Consider the following 14,443-nt stretch of genomic DNA (forward strand, 5'->3'; position numbering starts at 1 on the left):
TACATTTAAACTACATTTTAGTTTTACATTTGTTGAGCCGAAAACAGTTTTCTCAATCCACTTGTTTAATGACTTCAATTTACGGCGTGATCTTTCATGCCGACAATGGTTCACGCGAATCAAAGTTTTTTAGGGGATCGCGTTAAAAAAGTTATAAAACCTCTGGTTTAAAATATATTGTGAATCACTTTCGTATAACAAGTTTAGTTTTAAAATAATTCCCAGTTTTATTGCAAATAACACTTGTTATAACAACCGTTTTTAGAATGCAAGGCAGAGTTCCGTCTTTTCTAGTTTCAACTTTTTAAACTTAATGAAACAAAAAAGACTTTCAGAATTAAAAAAAATGCATAAAAAGTACCTACATTTTTTTTAAGACTACAAGAAGCGCCCAATATGCCATCAAAAAAAACAAAAAATCAAAGAGAAGATACAGTGTTGTAATGACTTGAGTCAATGAGGGATGACTTGACTTAAGTATTTTCATCAAAATGATTTGACTTAAACTAAGTCATTGTGTCAAATAACTTGGGTTTAAAGTGTTTTTTTTTTTAATATTTTTCAAGAAAATTTGCTCGTTTATCAAATTTTTGCACTTAAATCAACTTGCTGGCTGTATATTACGGTTTTGTTATTTTTAGCTTAGATATTTCTAGTATTTGGACGAGTTTGCTAATCTCAATAGACAAACGTATTATTTTTTATGTCAATGAACGACTTAAAGTTGACTTGCACTTATAATGACTTGGCTGGGACTGGACTTGCTAACTTTTGAAAAAGACTTGACTTGGACTCGAGTTATTTTTTGAATGACTTGAGTCACCTGACTAAGACATAAGTTATTTCGACAAGACTTGCTGACAACGCTGGAAGATACTGACCCGTTCCAGCAGGGAGAGTGTTGCCTTCAAAGCTCCCTGTGGCCGGCCGAAAGGGAAGCAGTAGCGGAAGTGTGTGATCTGATGCATGAGATGCCTCCTCAGCAACTCTTGTATCTCGTCGAAGCGGTTCTTCTCGTCTTGCGTCACCGTTCCAATCCCGTCAGGCCTGAGAAAAAAATCAGAATTTCGATTGGTAACCTCTTTATTTTCTTTTATTGTGCTCATAGTATAGTTGCTAAACTTTTCAGCTGACAGTAAGTAATAAAAACTGCATAAAAAATACACGCTTTTTACAAAACAAAGTTAAAATTTAAAAGAGGGGTGGGCAAGTTACGGCCCGCCAACGCAAATCATCCAGCCCGCGACCTATTTCACAAACAGGGCACTAGGCCATTCCTCATTTATTTTAGGCTAGTTCAACTATTCGAAATAGCAAGCATGTTTTGCATTTTGCGTTAATACTGTTCCTCCATCGAGTTGAAATTGCAAAATACCCTAGTTTTATCCCTTAATTAACTGTCGTTGCGGTTATAATAGGATGCGTAAATACACAGTTAACATTTAACGGCCGACAGAGACCTTTCTGTTTTGGTTAAAAAAGTTGCCCACCCTGATTTAAAACATGGATGCATGCATAACTATTTGTAATGCGAATACGTTTATTTTTTCACACACACTGATCTCTTTTGTTTACAAACCACTTTAGTGGAGCCATACAGCCGCGCTGATCAGTCTGCATTGCATGTACGTTTGTGAGTTTGACTTTTTGCCGAAAAACAAAAACTGGTAGATAATATACTTATATTTCTATTGTGAAACAGTCATTGTTTTCTATTTTTTGAAGATTTTAAATTCACGAGGTCGAACACAGAAATCTTCTGTGCGTCAATAAATAGAACCGACAGTTTTTTTTTTAATTTTTACATTGTTTTTTCGGGTTGATGATTCACAGAGGTCGTTCAAACTAGCAAGGGGTCACTATAATGATCAGTTATTTTCCTGAAGTATTTATCGATTCGTACTTCGCCATTAAGATGTTGATGGATAATCGCTTACCGCGAAAAGTCGCATTAGGGCCACGTCATAACAGCTTTCAATTAGTATTCTGGAAAAGCGGAAAGCGAAATTTTACTATTAATTTTTTGCCCTTAAATTTTTTTTTTAACTCAATATACAGTTCCAAACGTCAGTTGTAAATGTCAACCTATATTTTTTTTTAATTTCCGGGTTATTAAAATGTCAAAATGTTCAGCTAAAAACGCAAGAAAAAGTGCCACCACCTTTCAGAAAAAAGTCAATAAAAAGCTTAAAAAACATAAACAGGGTTGGGATTTCGCACGCGCCCGCTCGTCAAAGCGAGTGCAATTTGTTCCAGGCGAGTGGTGATTGATTTTGCATCCACTTACCTGACTGGCGAGTGGCCTAAAGCAAAAATTGGTTGTTGTTCTGTCGTTGTCAACTCTATATTGACCTATTGCTAAGTTCATCAGCGAACAATTCTGTTAAACGCCCACTGCTGAAAGCCACCTACGCAACTAACAACGAATCAACAGGCGCATCGCACATGGTAAAAATCCTACGCATCTAATATTGCGATAAACAGCCAAGCCTCTATAATGGGCATAGGAACATGTTATTTTACTGAGCATCGAATTCTTTAATAGCTTTCTCGTGGAAGATGTTTCGCCGTGGAAATGTCATTTTTTGGCGAGTGGTATTTTGTCCGGGCGATGCTTATTTAATGGTCACTCGACCGCCTTGTTTTAATTCCAACCCTGACTAACATTTTTTTTTGCATATAATGAAAGTTAAATATTAACAAACGTCTATATGATTTAAAAAACATTTCTATGTTGTTGTTTTTTCATACAGTTTCATGTACTTAGTCGCAGATCGTTGATTGCGATTTTTACCTGTTGCCATAAATGTGACTGGCGCAGAATGCAAAGCTGTAGTGAAGCAAGGTGGGGTCGATCATCAGGCCTTGCTGGGCGCGCTCCAGTAGATCTAAAAATGCAATTAACAGGTTAGATGTAGGCTAAGGCAGTGACGTAATACTACGTCACACGTCGGAGTGCTAGTGGTCAAATGAGGTGTTTCTGTGATGTCACCGATATACAATTAATTAAACAACACTGTACATTGTACAACCGTGTAGGTGGTTATTACAGTAAAACTTCTCTGGTCAGACGGAATTTGGTATTATAATCGATGATTGTGTTCTATGCGAAGGTTTATGCGAAGGTGTAAAGGTAATCTATTACACATTTTGGTTAAATCCGATTTTTCTTAACATTTTCGAACAAAACACTTAATACAATAGAAACAAGTTTGAAAACATCAGTAGGAACAGGCGGTTAACACAGTTTTAACTTTATGTTTTACCATGTAGTTTGTCCATCAGCGATGAAGTTAAACCAGCTAACATTAATTTTAGACTTCATATACACCATATTATAAAATAAAAACTTATCTGCAGGCGAAATGTTTAAAAAAATGTACAATTCAAAATTTCTACTAGAAGAAAAAATGACTCAAAACTGCAGATTTGGTTTTGAACAAAAAAAATTGCTCGGAGTGCGTTAAAAAAACTGTCGTGACGATTCTATAGCAAATAGTTTAGAGCTTACCGGCGAGATAGCAGAGGTGCCGGTGGCATCCACGCACTCCGTAGCGGGCGCAGTACTCGTCCAGCACGAACACCTGGCCAGGCGAAAACCAGCCCTGAAAAACAAAAACATTAAAAACTGTTTTATAAACTTACCTTTCAAGGTGGAAATAAATAGACATTGCTGAAATTATTATATTACTTTAGTATCGTATCGGCACCGTTACCACCCAAGTATCAAACGAATACCGATACTACCATATCCCACTTAGCATCCGGTATGGGCTGCGATTTAAAATTATCGGACATAATTTAGTTCATACGATTAACAACTGAAAGAGGGAATAATTTCGCCAAACTATAGTTAACGCAAGGCGTTATTCTATACAAATATTCATTCGGTAAATAGATTTTTTAGCAAACAACAATCCTATTGGAAAGCGTTTACTATCGATTTTGTACACGAGAATTTTTTTTATAAAAAAATTGAGTAGGAAGGTGCGTTGACACGGTATATATTCTGGTTATGTACGTAAAAAGCAGATAACAAAATTGTATTACATTTTTTATACCAACTTAAAAACTATAGATTTCTTCGCACAGTGTAACCAAAACGTATTTGGGAGACACCTCTCCAATTTTAAAGTTTAACAAAATAAATCCATTATTATGGTTTGTGACGTAAACTTGTCACAACTAGTTTTCCAAAACTGTTTGATGTATGATCAATACGTAACGTCTCCTTTAAAAGTCTGGCATTTTAAACCAAATAGAACGATTCTATATGCGTCTCTCTGTGTGTACGTGGTACAAAAAAGAATTCAATCAATTTTTTTTATTTCCCGAAATACGCCTAGCCTCTTGAAGAAACGAAAGTATCTCACCAGGCAGGAGTAGCAGTCGTTGAGCCGATGATCAAGTGTGAGTCGTTGCAGCAGCTCGAAGAGGGACGAGTGGTCGTACTTGCACGGGTCGGCCGATATAAAGTCGTCCATGCCGTGCTTGCGCGCCCGGTCCGCGTCTGAAGTCAAATGACGGATAAGGTAAGCGAGTTTTCAGTTAAAAAACTTTTATTTACTATCCTTTAAGAATAGTCAAAATGGCCGTAGTTATTTTCGTGGAATGCGAGCAATTGACAAATAATATAAATCCAGGGTGTACTGATTTCCAAAAAAATAAAGGCCAACACAAATCGTTTAAACGTAACTTTAAGTCCAACATAAGTAATAAGCGTAGTAGTTTAAGTCCAACATAATTAAGTTATTCCCAAAATAACGAAATATCAAGTCAAATTAAATACGAAACCGTAGTCCTGCTAAGGTAATTTACAAAACTACTTTAAGCTGACTTTAAGCCTTACCATAGTAATTAAAGTTCAAGTCAATTTACTTGAAGCTTGAAGGTTTATTTATTTGCAAATTACCTTTAAGTGCATTTATTTTCAAAAGCTAAGTTTTAAGTAATTTGAAAAAAACTCCCATTAAGTCAAGTCGATTGATGCCATGTCAAATAAAGGGCAAGTCAAATCGTTTGCAAAATAACTGGACTCCAATTTAAAATTCGCTATATATATGTCGTCCGCAAAGTTGCCTAATATTAATCTCGTGAGACAACAACATGACGCTGCCGACTCCACTCAAGTCAAAGTGAAATAATTATCAAAAATCGTATTATAAATTAACTTATTTGCAAAAACACAAAACAGAAAAACAGAAAACTCACAGAATTGCGACACGGGCGCGTCGAGTTGTCCGTGTTTGCCGGCGTTTAGCTTCTGCACTTGGGTGGGCGGCACTGGCTTGTGCGACTGGCCGGTGGCTCGGTACATTGCCTGCACCCACAGAATGCGGTCCTGTTCGTCGTCGCTAAAACGAAAAAGGAAAGAGATGTTCGCTATTGGAGAATGTGAAGTGGGGTTGCTTTTGATATTTTTGAGACGACCTGGTTCGTTGCTGTAAGGGAGTGTGTCTCAATTTTTTTTCGCCGCGACCTAAATACTAAGCGTATAAGTTTAATGACAAACTGAATGTGTATAATATGAAGATATCACCTCGCCCTTACACGTTAAGGATGACAATGGCTTTAAATGGTTGCAATATACTTTAAACTTTATCAGACAAGAAAGTCAGAAAAGAAAGTCTAAGTATATAGCGTATAAGTTTAACAGCAAAACTTTGGCGACCCAATTTTCTTTACTTAACTTTTTATAAGCTTATAGTGAACTTTATTATGATTGGCCAGGTCGTTGTAACGTTGCCGCAATTTTGGTAAATTACGGAGAATCTTGCTTAGAACAAATGTCAATAAACCTAACCAGGTTAGCCCTTGGGTGTCGTGACCTAAGCCATAAACCCGGCTGTAATGTAAACAATAATCTATTAGTTTATATCTGCCGTTGATACCGAATTCACAAATATGAAAATATAGTGGTATTTTATTTATCAAAAGTAGTGTGAAAACTTTGTGGCAAACATTTATAAACGGAATGTACTTCGTTATTTTAATATATTTGCTGTAAACGAATTTGAGATTAAAATAGTGTCTAATCTTCTGGTGGTGCAATCACGTCGCTAAAACTCCAATTTAGTTTCCCGTTATCTCATGCCCAATAATCTATATCAGTGCTTCCCAACCAGTGGGTCGCGAAGCTATTTCAGGTAGGTCGCAAAGCATTTCTAAATGTTACAGTTTACTATTAGATTGGGAAATTATCGCATTGTAATTATGCAACATCTATGCAACAACAAATACATAAGGATTAGATGTGTAGTGTCGCGTTTAACATTTCAGTACGTATTGAATGTTAATTGTTTATACATCGTCCCCTTCATCATTAATTTGTCGTTCATTCGTTTGGTCATACATCATTGTGGGTCGCATTATAAAACTTGCATTAAAAGTGGTTCGCGAACTGAAAAAGGTTGGGAAGCACTGGTCTATACAAACATTAAATCGAAGTGATCACCTTTCTATTTTTTTTCTATTTTTTTTTCTATTTTTAGGGGTTAGGGGTAAAGAGTTATCTCAGTCCTGGTGAATACATTATGCCTTCGCTATAGAGCACAGCACTCGGTCACATGGAAACGATCCACAAGAGTAACATTTAACGCAGCACTTTTATCGCGTCCGCAAATTTTCAAAGAAAATAAATTTTCGCTTTATGAACTTGTTTCCGGACATGAGTTATTGCGTCATTTCTAATCTGCGAGCAGATTATCCTGTTGACATTGGCGCATAAGTAATGCTTTTATAAACCTTACAATGTCATTTGTTACAAACCAAGCTAACATAGGCGTTAAAATTGTCAAGTTAAAACCACAACAACTGTAAAATAACTAGCAATCTATTTGCCTAATTCTAAATAGGGTAATCGGGTAGCATATAACGACAAATTGTATTTAAATCTTGACAAGCTTTTGCACAACCGAGGATCATCAGGTCAAAGTAGAAATAAAAGCATTGCTTTCATTTAAAAGCATTGCTGCTTTTATTTCTGCTTTGACTTATTAAAGCGCGGTTGTGCGAAAGCTTGTCAAGATTTCCATACAATTTGGCGTTATTTACTGCCACCTGATTAGTGATTACTGTAATTAAAAAAAAACTCTCACCTGGCAAAGCGGACCGAGTCGCCCTCCTTTACGGCGCTGAAGAAGGCGCGTCCACCCTCGTGGTCCAGGTCGGCCTGTGTGTAGTCGACCGTGAAGCCGTCCAGCTGCATCATCTCGTTCGGTTCGGTCTTGCGCTCCTGGTACGAGCACATCGCGAAGTTGTACTGGCTCACCTGTGCCAATTATAAGTCGTTAGCCAGGGGTTCGGAAATAGGGGAGTATCAAAAGGGTGGACGCGTGGTCATGCCTCTCCCCTAATTTTTTTTTTGCTGGCCCAAAGGCGATCCGTGTGGTGCGTCACATTTTGACGTAACTTTGTGACGTCATCCTAAAAAAATTGTCGTGCCACTTCAAATAAAATTTCTAGAATCGCGCCTGGTCAGAAACCGTCGGGCCGGGACCCGTTTGCCCATGCTTCTTTGCAGTGGTTGTCAACCTTTTTTCGCGTCGACCCGAATCCTATAAAGCGTTATAGTGTAACAGCAAAGCTTTGACGCTTCAATCCTTCTAATTGTATTTTTTGTAAGAGAACATAACATAAAGCAAATAGCAGTGCTGTAATGACTTAAGTCAATGACTTGACTTAAGTGCACTTAAGTCACTGTTTTTAAATGACTTGACTTGACTTCATTTGGGCAAAATGACTTGACTTGACTTAAGTCTTTCGGACAAATGACTTGACTTGACTTAAGTTTTTGAACAAATGACTTGGGTTGAAATAAAGCATTTCTTTAAGTATTTTTTTATTAAAATTGAGCTATTTGTCCAAATTTTTGCACAAAAAACGAATTGCTTGATCTATGTTCCCTTTTCCTTATTTTTTAGTTCAGTTATTGTTCATAATCATACGAGTAAAAATTCTAATGGGTTTAACGTTTTATTTTTATGACAAGGACATGACTTGAAGTTGACTTGCTCTAATTATGACTTGACTGGGACTTGACTTGCGCAAATGATGACTTGGACTGGGACTTGACTTGTTATTTATTCGAAAAGACTTGACTTGGACTTCAACTTGACTGGGACTTAAGTCTTTTTAAAATGACTTGTTTACAACACTGGCAAATAGTATATATATAAATTCGCATTTAAATAATGTAAACCATGCCTATGTATTTCTCTTACAGCTATTTTGGACTTTTGACGAATCTTGCTCACAACCGATTTTAACAAATCTAATTATATAAACTACTGCAATGGTATATTTGAAGTTTTGATTTTTTATCAGTTTGGTAATTTTGTTCATAGTAGTGACGTCATTTGATATCGAATCGAAAGACAATACTTTTTGCCAAAAAAATCGGACATTGAAGTAAAATACGAATTACCGGACACATTACTACGGCTCGGGGTCAGATCAGACCGATCAAGAAAAATTTTTCGGCCTCGGTCTCTTTTTCCTTTTAATAAGAATAGGATCCGCCAGTGCAATTATATGTTGCGAAAACTTGGCCTGTACAATAGCTGACATTGTCTATTTCCAAAATCTACCTCATGGGAATTGTACCGTATGAATGCAAACAATGGTCAAACTTTCTTTTCAGTTGAAACAAAATGATTAAATACAAGAGAGGACGAATTGTTTGGAGAAAAATAAGTACAACCCGCTGAGATTTTGTGGGCCCGATAGTAAAGAAGAGGTCGTAAAAATTTAATATTGATTATAGGAAAAGAGCAGAGGGGCATTTTGACTGTCCGATATAATCAATAATGTCAATGTCCGGTAATCCTGGTTCAGAGCGGCGTTCTCTTTTAGGTAACGATAGTTACTAGAGACGTACGATAACGTTGAATCGAAGCAGATAGTGATTCCAGGTTGGTAATTATCGATATTTGACCGATACAGCACATTGCAGTTAGGCGTTAATTTTTCACTCTTACGAAAGAAGCAGTCAAGTATTTTCGCATATACTTGTTGCGGACGAACATACGATGAATCTTCTTGTGCTACACGATTTACAATTTCAGTTCGACATTATAGTTTTCAAGAAAACATGCTTTATAAAAACTTAAGACAGTGGTGTGTTCGCTAAATACAGTAACTTAAACTCTGTTTTCATGCGACTAATTTGCCTTTTCGGTTTTATAAACCACAGTTTTTGTTTCGAACATGATATTGAAGGTTTTACGTTAGTAGGAATATCAAAGTCAATATAGAAGTAGGTAGTATTTTGTTAACATTTCGAACAAATCGAAAAGATAATGGTGAGAGCTTGTAGTTATACGTAGGGGGGACTCTAAAGTCAATATAGGAGATAGATAGCATTTTATGAACATTTAGCACAAATCTTCAGATAATGGTTAGAAATAGTTAGAATTTTAAAGCCCACATAAAAGTAGGTAACATTTTGAAGCATCGGTATCGTTTTTGTCTTTTGGCTCAAAATGTTATTTTTGGCTTCAAACTACAAAACACCGGCATTTCCGACAACCCGACAAATTGCTAAACAACCTACATACTGCACGCGATTTAGACGCAAATCCTTTACCTGTACAAGAATAAAGTATCGCTTTTTCCACTTCTTCCAAACGGTGCGGCCTTGCGCCCACAGGTAGCCGCAGTGCTTCATGTTGAGCGGACGGTCCATCCTTATCGCCAGCTTAATGCGGATCTAGGCGAAAGACAACAGCTTTTCAACACGGAGACAGACCGTCGTTAAAATATTACGAAAAGCAAAGCTCTATTGGGAGCGCGGCGAAGCGAGTAAACAAGGCTGTCGTAAATATGGGTTTGACTACGGCTAAAATGGGCCAAAGCAATTGTTCACTCATTTTGACACAATTTTTTGTTATACCGCTGTATACGTACATTCGTACAATTGAAAAGCGATAGGACCAAGTTGGAAGGCGATATGAGTTTGCATGTTTCGTGGGTGGTACAAAAGCAATTTTGCTGGGATTATATACTTGAGTAATGCTAAAGGGTGCTTGTCTTTGTGTATGGGTTCGCAAAATAAAAACGAGTGCCAGATACGCTAAGTGTTAGTGATTAATGATAAACAAGAACTATAGTCGACCGACGCATATCAATTACATAAATTGTAAACATTGACATGTTCATTTTAGGTGGGTGGTGGCCTATTTTGATTTTTTGAATAAAACACAGTAATTAACGCAGACGATATATGTTTATTGTTAAAAAACACAACAATCTTAAAAAATCTTATTCAAATTTAAAATTTTGTTGAATCGATTGTCAGTCGCACATGTGATAACAGCGAGCACATTACACAGCTCCACTGATGAAAATATGCCGAAACGTCGAGTTACAACTTCGTTTATACCGGAAGAGCGATTTTGGTCTAATGAGATGTTGGCATTAAAGCAAATTCTGTTTAACATTGCACACCTGTTGATCTGGGCTGTTCTTCGGCACCAGCATGTGATACCACTCTGGCGATTTGGGGCTGTTCGGTGTTGGGTGTATTACGACCTGGGAGTAAAGCAGTTGTCAAAATCCACATTATTAATAAAAAAAAGGATTCAACAACACGAAAGAATAAAGGTTGGTTCGCATAAGACGCGTTTTTGCGTTAACGGCAAAATTCCTCGCTTCTAAGCGAAAGGGTCAAAGTTGAAATATTTTGAATTTCCGCAACCGAATCCTTTTTTTAAAAACGTTTTACGTTAACACCGAAGCGTGTATTGTGAACCAACCTTAACTCTAGTCCAACAAAAAGCGGTGGAAAACTTAACTGCGTATGGCAGCAACACAGAAGGTCACTGACAGAAATAGAGCGCTATAGTCACTTCCAGTCAATTTCAACCTGCTGTAGTCGACGAGTGATTTGGTAAATAGCATTAACATCGTTTGATAAACAAAACTTCAGTGAGTAAAAAAAACATTTTGAACGGCGATCACTGACAAAAACAGAACTTGGGATGAATTTTAACAAGCTGTAGCCGAGTTAGTAGTTATCACTATAAGTTGGTGCACAATGCTTAGTATTGACGGATCAAAACGACTTTACGATTTTTGTTTACGCGAATTCTAAATAATGCATTGTGAAAACCATCGTTTGACACTGGGTAATCGACTAACACCTAAATAGCAAAACAATGGAGTGTGTATATACAATACTATACATTATATATACATATACAGTACATAACATCATCAATATCGATGAGTAAACGAAAGTGAGGTCACGGATAAAAATACCAAACCGCAGTTACCGACAATTGCGACGCGATTGCGATGAATTTCAACACGCCGTTGGCCAGTTATGACTAACTGTGAAAACCAGGAAAGGGTTGAAAAAAAAGTAAAAAAATTGCGTGGTCACCTTTTCCGATTATGTTCGAAAACCCGAAAACGATTTAAGGGTCAAATAATGCGTGGTCACCTTTCCCAGTTCCTTGTCGTCGATCGAAAGCATTCCCGTGCTTTCGGTGAAGAGCTTCACTTTGACTTGGGGCAAGGGGTGGGTCGTGGTAAAGTCCCCCTGGGTGTCCCACCTTGTAAGATAAAAAGGTCGTTAAACAAGTCTATGCCAGGCTTGCCACACAATTTTATTAAAAAATGGGTTTCAAGACTTTTTTAACGAGTTGGAATAGCTCGGCGTTTTTTTTTTAACAATTCGATAACATAACAGTATAAATGCCATAGTCAATCCAATAGCGAATAGTTAAAGAACTGTTTTAGAAAAGCAGTTTTAAACACATAGCTTAAGCTGGGCATTAAATACATAATAGAAAAATTACAAAAAATTTCAATACGCAAATTTTTGCAAAGAAATTATTTTAAGGATTCAAAGACTTGGTGGCAACCCTGGTCTACGCGCTTTCCCCGTACAAAAGTTCCCCGTTTGCAGACACATCAATGGCGCAAAATATCCGGTCGGGCATCTGCGAATCAAAAATCCCCAGCGGTTGGTCACCACGCCTAGGTTAGGTATGTTACCGAGAAGTGTTGCGAGACGCCTATTTCGGGAACTGAATAGACAATAGAAAAGCGAGGTTTCTTATGTTGCAAGCAATCAAGTCCCGATACAAGACATCACGGGAACGACTGAATTACCATAAGGGTCAGTTACATTAGTTCCACTAGTTGCAATATTGGCGTCAGCACTCAAGAATAGTTGTTGGCCGTTGAAAACGAAAGTTCGAGCTATTTTTAAGGCTTCCGTTTATCGTATACCTGAACATCGCGTCAAGCATGCGCAATCTCTCTATTTCGTTGACCATTGTTGTACTCAGGCCTAACCCACATAAAATTATAGGTCCAAATTTTGCATGGCTCGGCCATATGTACATCACACCAAACTTTTTATTAAGTTTGTTTATGATACAATGATTCTCGTGAAAACAATTCGTTTCGATTCAAAATCTCTTCCGTTCGAACTATAAAAAGGGCAGAATTAAATATTTGCTGAACTAGTAATCCGTAAACTGGTTTTAATAGTTTATTTATATATTGGAGGTCCACACAATGTTTGTAAAATGATGAAAGGTATACCTGTGCTTTTTTAATTGGTAAAAAGTGAAATAAATATTTTTTTTTAATATTCCCCGAAAAGAAAAAAAAAGATGCTCCGAAAAGGAAAGCTGATTTTCGCTCTTCGGATCAAAGAAAACATTTACCTTCGATTAGCCCTTTTGTGTAAATTCGTTTGTCGTTTTGTGTAATTTTTTTTTGGTACAAACAAATAAAACTACTCACACAGGCTTTGAAGCTTCAGCGTGGTCGGTTTGTAGTTTTTCGCCACCATCTGCTTCCATTGTACAGTAGACAACTCGGCTCGGAGAAAGCGACTTTAATCCCTGCACCTCGATCACCACAACCTGAAGGAGTTTGGATACGTTTTTTAATATAAATATATTACGATAACGACCTTTGGCAGTGCAAGACGTTTCTTTTTGTGAGTATTCTATTTTGCTGAGAGCTAATGCAGGGTAAAGACATTTAAAGACGTTTCAAAGAAAATTTGTAGATTTTAAATTTTTAAAATGGACACCTGGCAATGTTTTGACCCATCCGTTGGCGACTTTAAAAGTGAGGCCAAGGCTTGCTATACAACAATTAATTGGTCACCTTTGCAAAACCAGAAAACAAACGAGCCTTACCTTTATGAAACTCAACCTGTCCTGTATTAAATCGTCAAAATTTTGTAAACAAAAACATGTGACCAAACCTTTGCAGAACAGTTTTATAAATTGGATCGCTCGACAGTTTTTAAATTTACTCGTCAAGAAAACAATAAAAATGCCATTCTCAACACTATTGAAAAACATTTTTTTTTATTTCGTTCAGCGACACTTTTAAAACACGTAACTCAAGCTGGACATAAAATCAATTCAAAGACTTTTAAAAACCATAAGGTTTCGATACAGAAATCAACTCAATGACGTACGAAGACTTTGTGGCAACCATGTAATGGATAAAATAATGAGATATTTCGTCTCGATGTATGGCAGAAATGAATACTTAATAGACGGTAAAGCACAAATAAAATCCGCTAAGGACGCTTGTGAAGTTTTATATTAGTGTTTTACACCATCGGCAAAATTCTTCAACTACCATCGATTCCCAAGTACATAGCGATATAAATTTGTGGAATTGTTTTACCATGCTAAACCGCAAAAATAGTGTAAAGACACACTAAAAACACAACACAGAATTTACACCAGAAAGCCTTTCTGCTTTTTGTCAACATCTTAAATACTGCCCGACTGCCCGTGTAGCCCCTCCCCTCCCCCCCTTTTTTTTATTAAATTACCTCTAACGTGAACTGAAGGGTGACGTCGGCTTTGGAAAGCGAAACTTCGTCCTCGGTCGAGTTGTCCAGTATTGACATGGGCGAGGCTTGCATGCGACGAAAGCCGCGCAGAGGGTACGACTTTTCGTTGCTACCCCTCGATACTGGGAGAGATTCGAGGTTGGCCATCAGAAGGTTAACCTACATACGTTTTGTTTTTTTATAGTTCAAAGAGTGTTTTAGTATGGTGACAGACAGCGTTTGATAGACACGCGATCGAATGGACAACAACTTTTATATGCGATGATAAAAAACGCGAGTTTTGATTCTATCATTGACTAACTTATTGTGAATTTTGTATTGCTTTTTTAGGACTATCGATTCCTTGACCATTTGACCTATTATAAAATGCTAAATAACTAGTAATATGGAAAGTCTTAAAAAAATTTTTTTTTTAAAAAGAAATTTTAAAGCATAACACAAGACTTTTGCGGGACTTGCTGTTCAGTTTTTATAATCGTCAAATGCACGCGTTTAGTCAGCCAAAAAAAAAAAAAGAAAAAAAGTAAACTGTCTACCCAGGGGACTTTATTGTGTCAACCTATTCACAATTTTAAGTTCATTTCTTCACCCAGATCAATAATTTAA

The 14,443-nt window shown here is 37.0% G+C and overlaps 1 protein-coding gene across 2 annotated transcripts in view; it reads right to left on the minus strand.

The window, feature by feature from the left end:
- Positions 1-14,443, minus strand: part of LOC146164754 (calcium-dependent secretion activator 1-like) — a 40,033-nt gene that overhangs the window by 17,743 nt on the left and 7,847 nt on the right. For both annotated transcript variants that reach the window (XM_083381806.1, XM_083381807.1), the window contains exons 7-17: positions 13,817-13,996; positions 12,760-12,881; positions 11,444-11,555; positions 10,447-10,530; positions 9,587-9,709; positions 7,098-7,270; positions 5,212-5,354; positions 4,374-4,510; positions 3,512-3,605; positions 2,795-2,888; positions 882-1,047 (exon numbers count right to left, since the gene is read on the minus strand). In XM_083381806.1, the coding sequence (XP_083237932.1) occupies positions 882-1,047; positions 2,795-2,888; positions 3,512-3,605; positions 4,374-4,510; positions 5,212-5,354; positions 7,098-7,270; positions 9,587-9,709; positions 10,447-10,530; positions 11,444-11,555; positions 12,760-12,881; positions 13,817-13,996 (1,428 nt within the window). The remainder of the gene's footprint in view (positions 1-881; positions 1,048-2,794; positions 2,889-3,511; positions 3,606-4,373; positions 4,511-5,211; positions 5,355-7,097; positions 7,271-9,586; positions 9,710-10,446; positions 10,531-11,443; positions 11,556-12,759; positions 12,882-13,816; positions 13,997-14,443) is intronic.

The sequence above is a fragment of the Ascidiella aspersa genome, chromosome 2 (genome assembly GCF_963924565.1).
Source record: "Ascidiella aspersa chromosome 2, kaAscAspe10.2, whole genome shotgun sequence".
NCBI lineage: Eukaryota > Metazoa > Chordata > Ascidiacea > Phlebobranchia > Ascidiidae > Ascidiella > Ascidiella aspersa.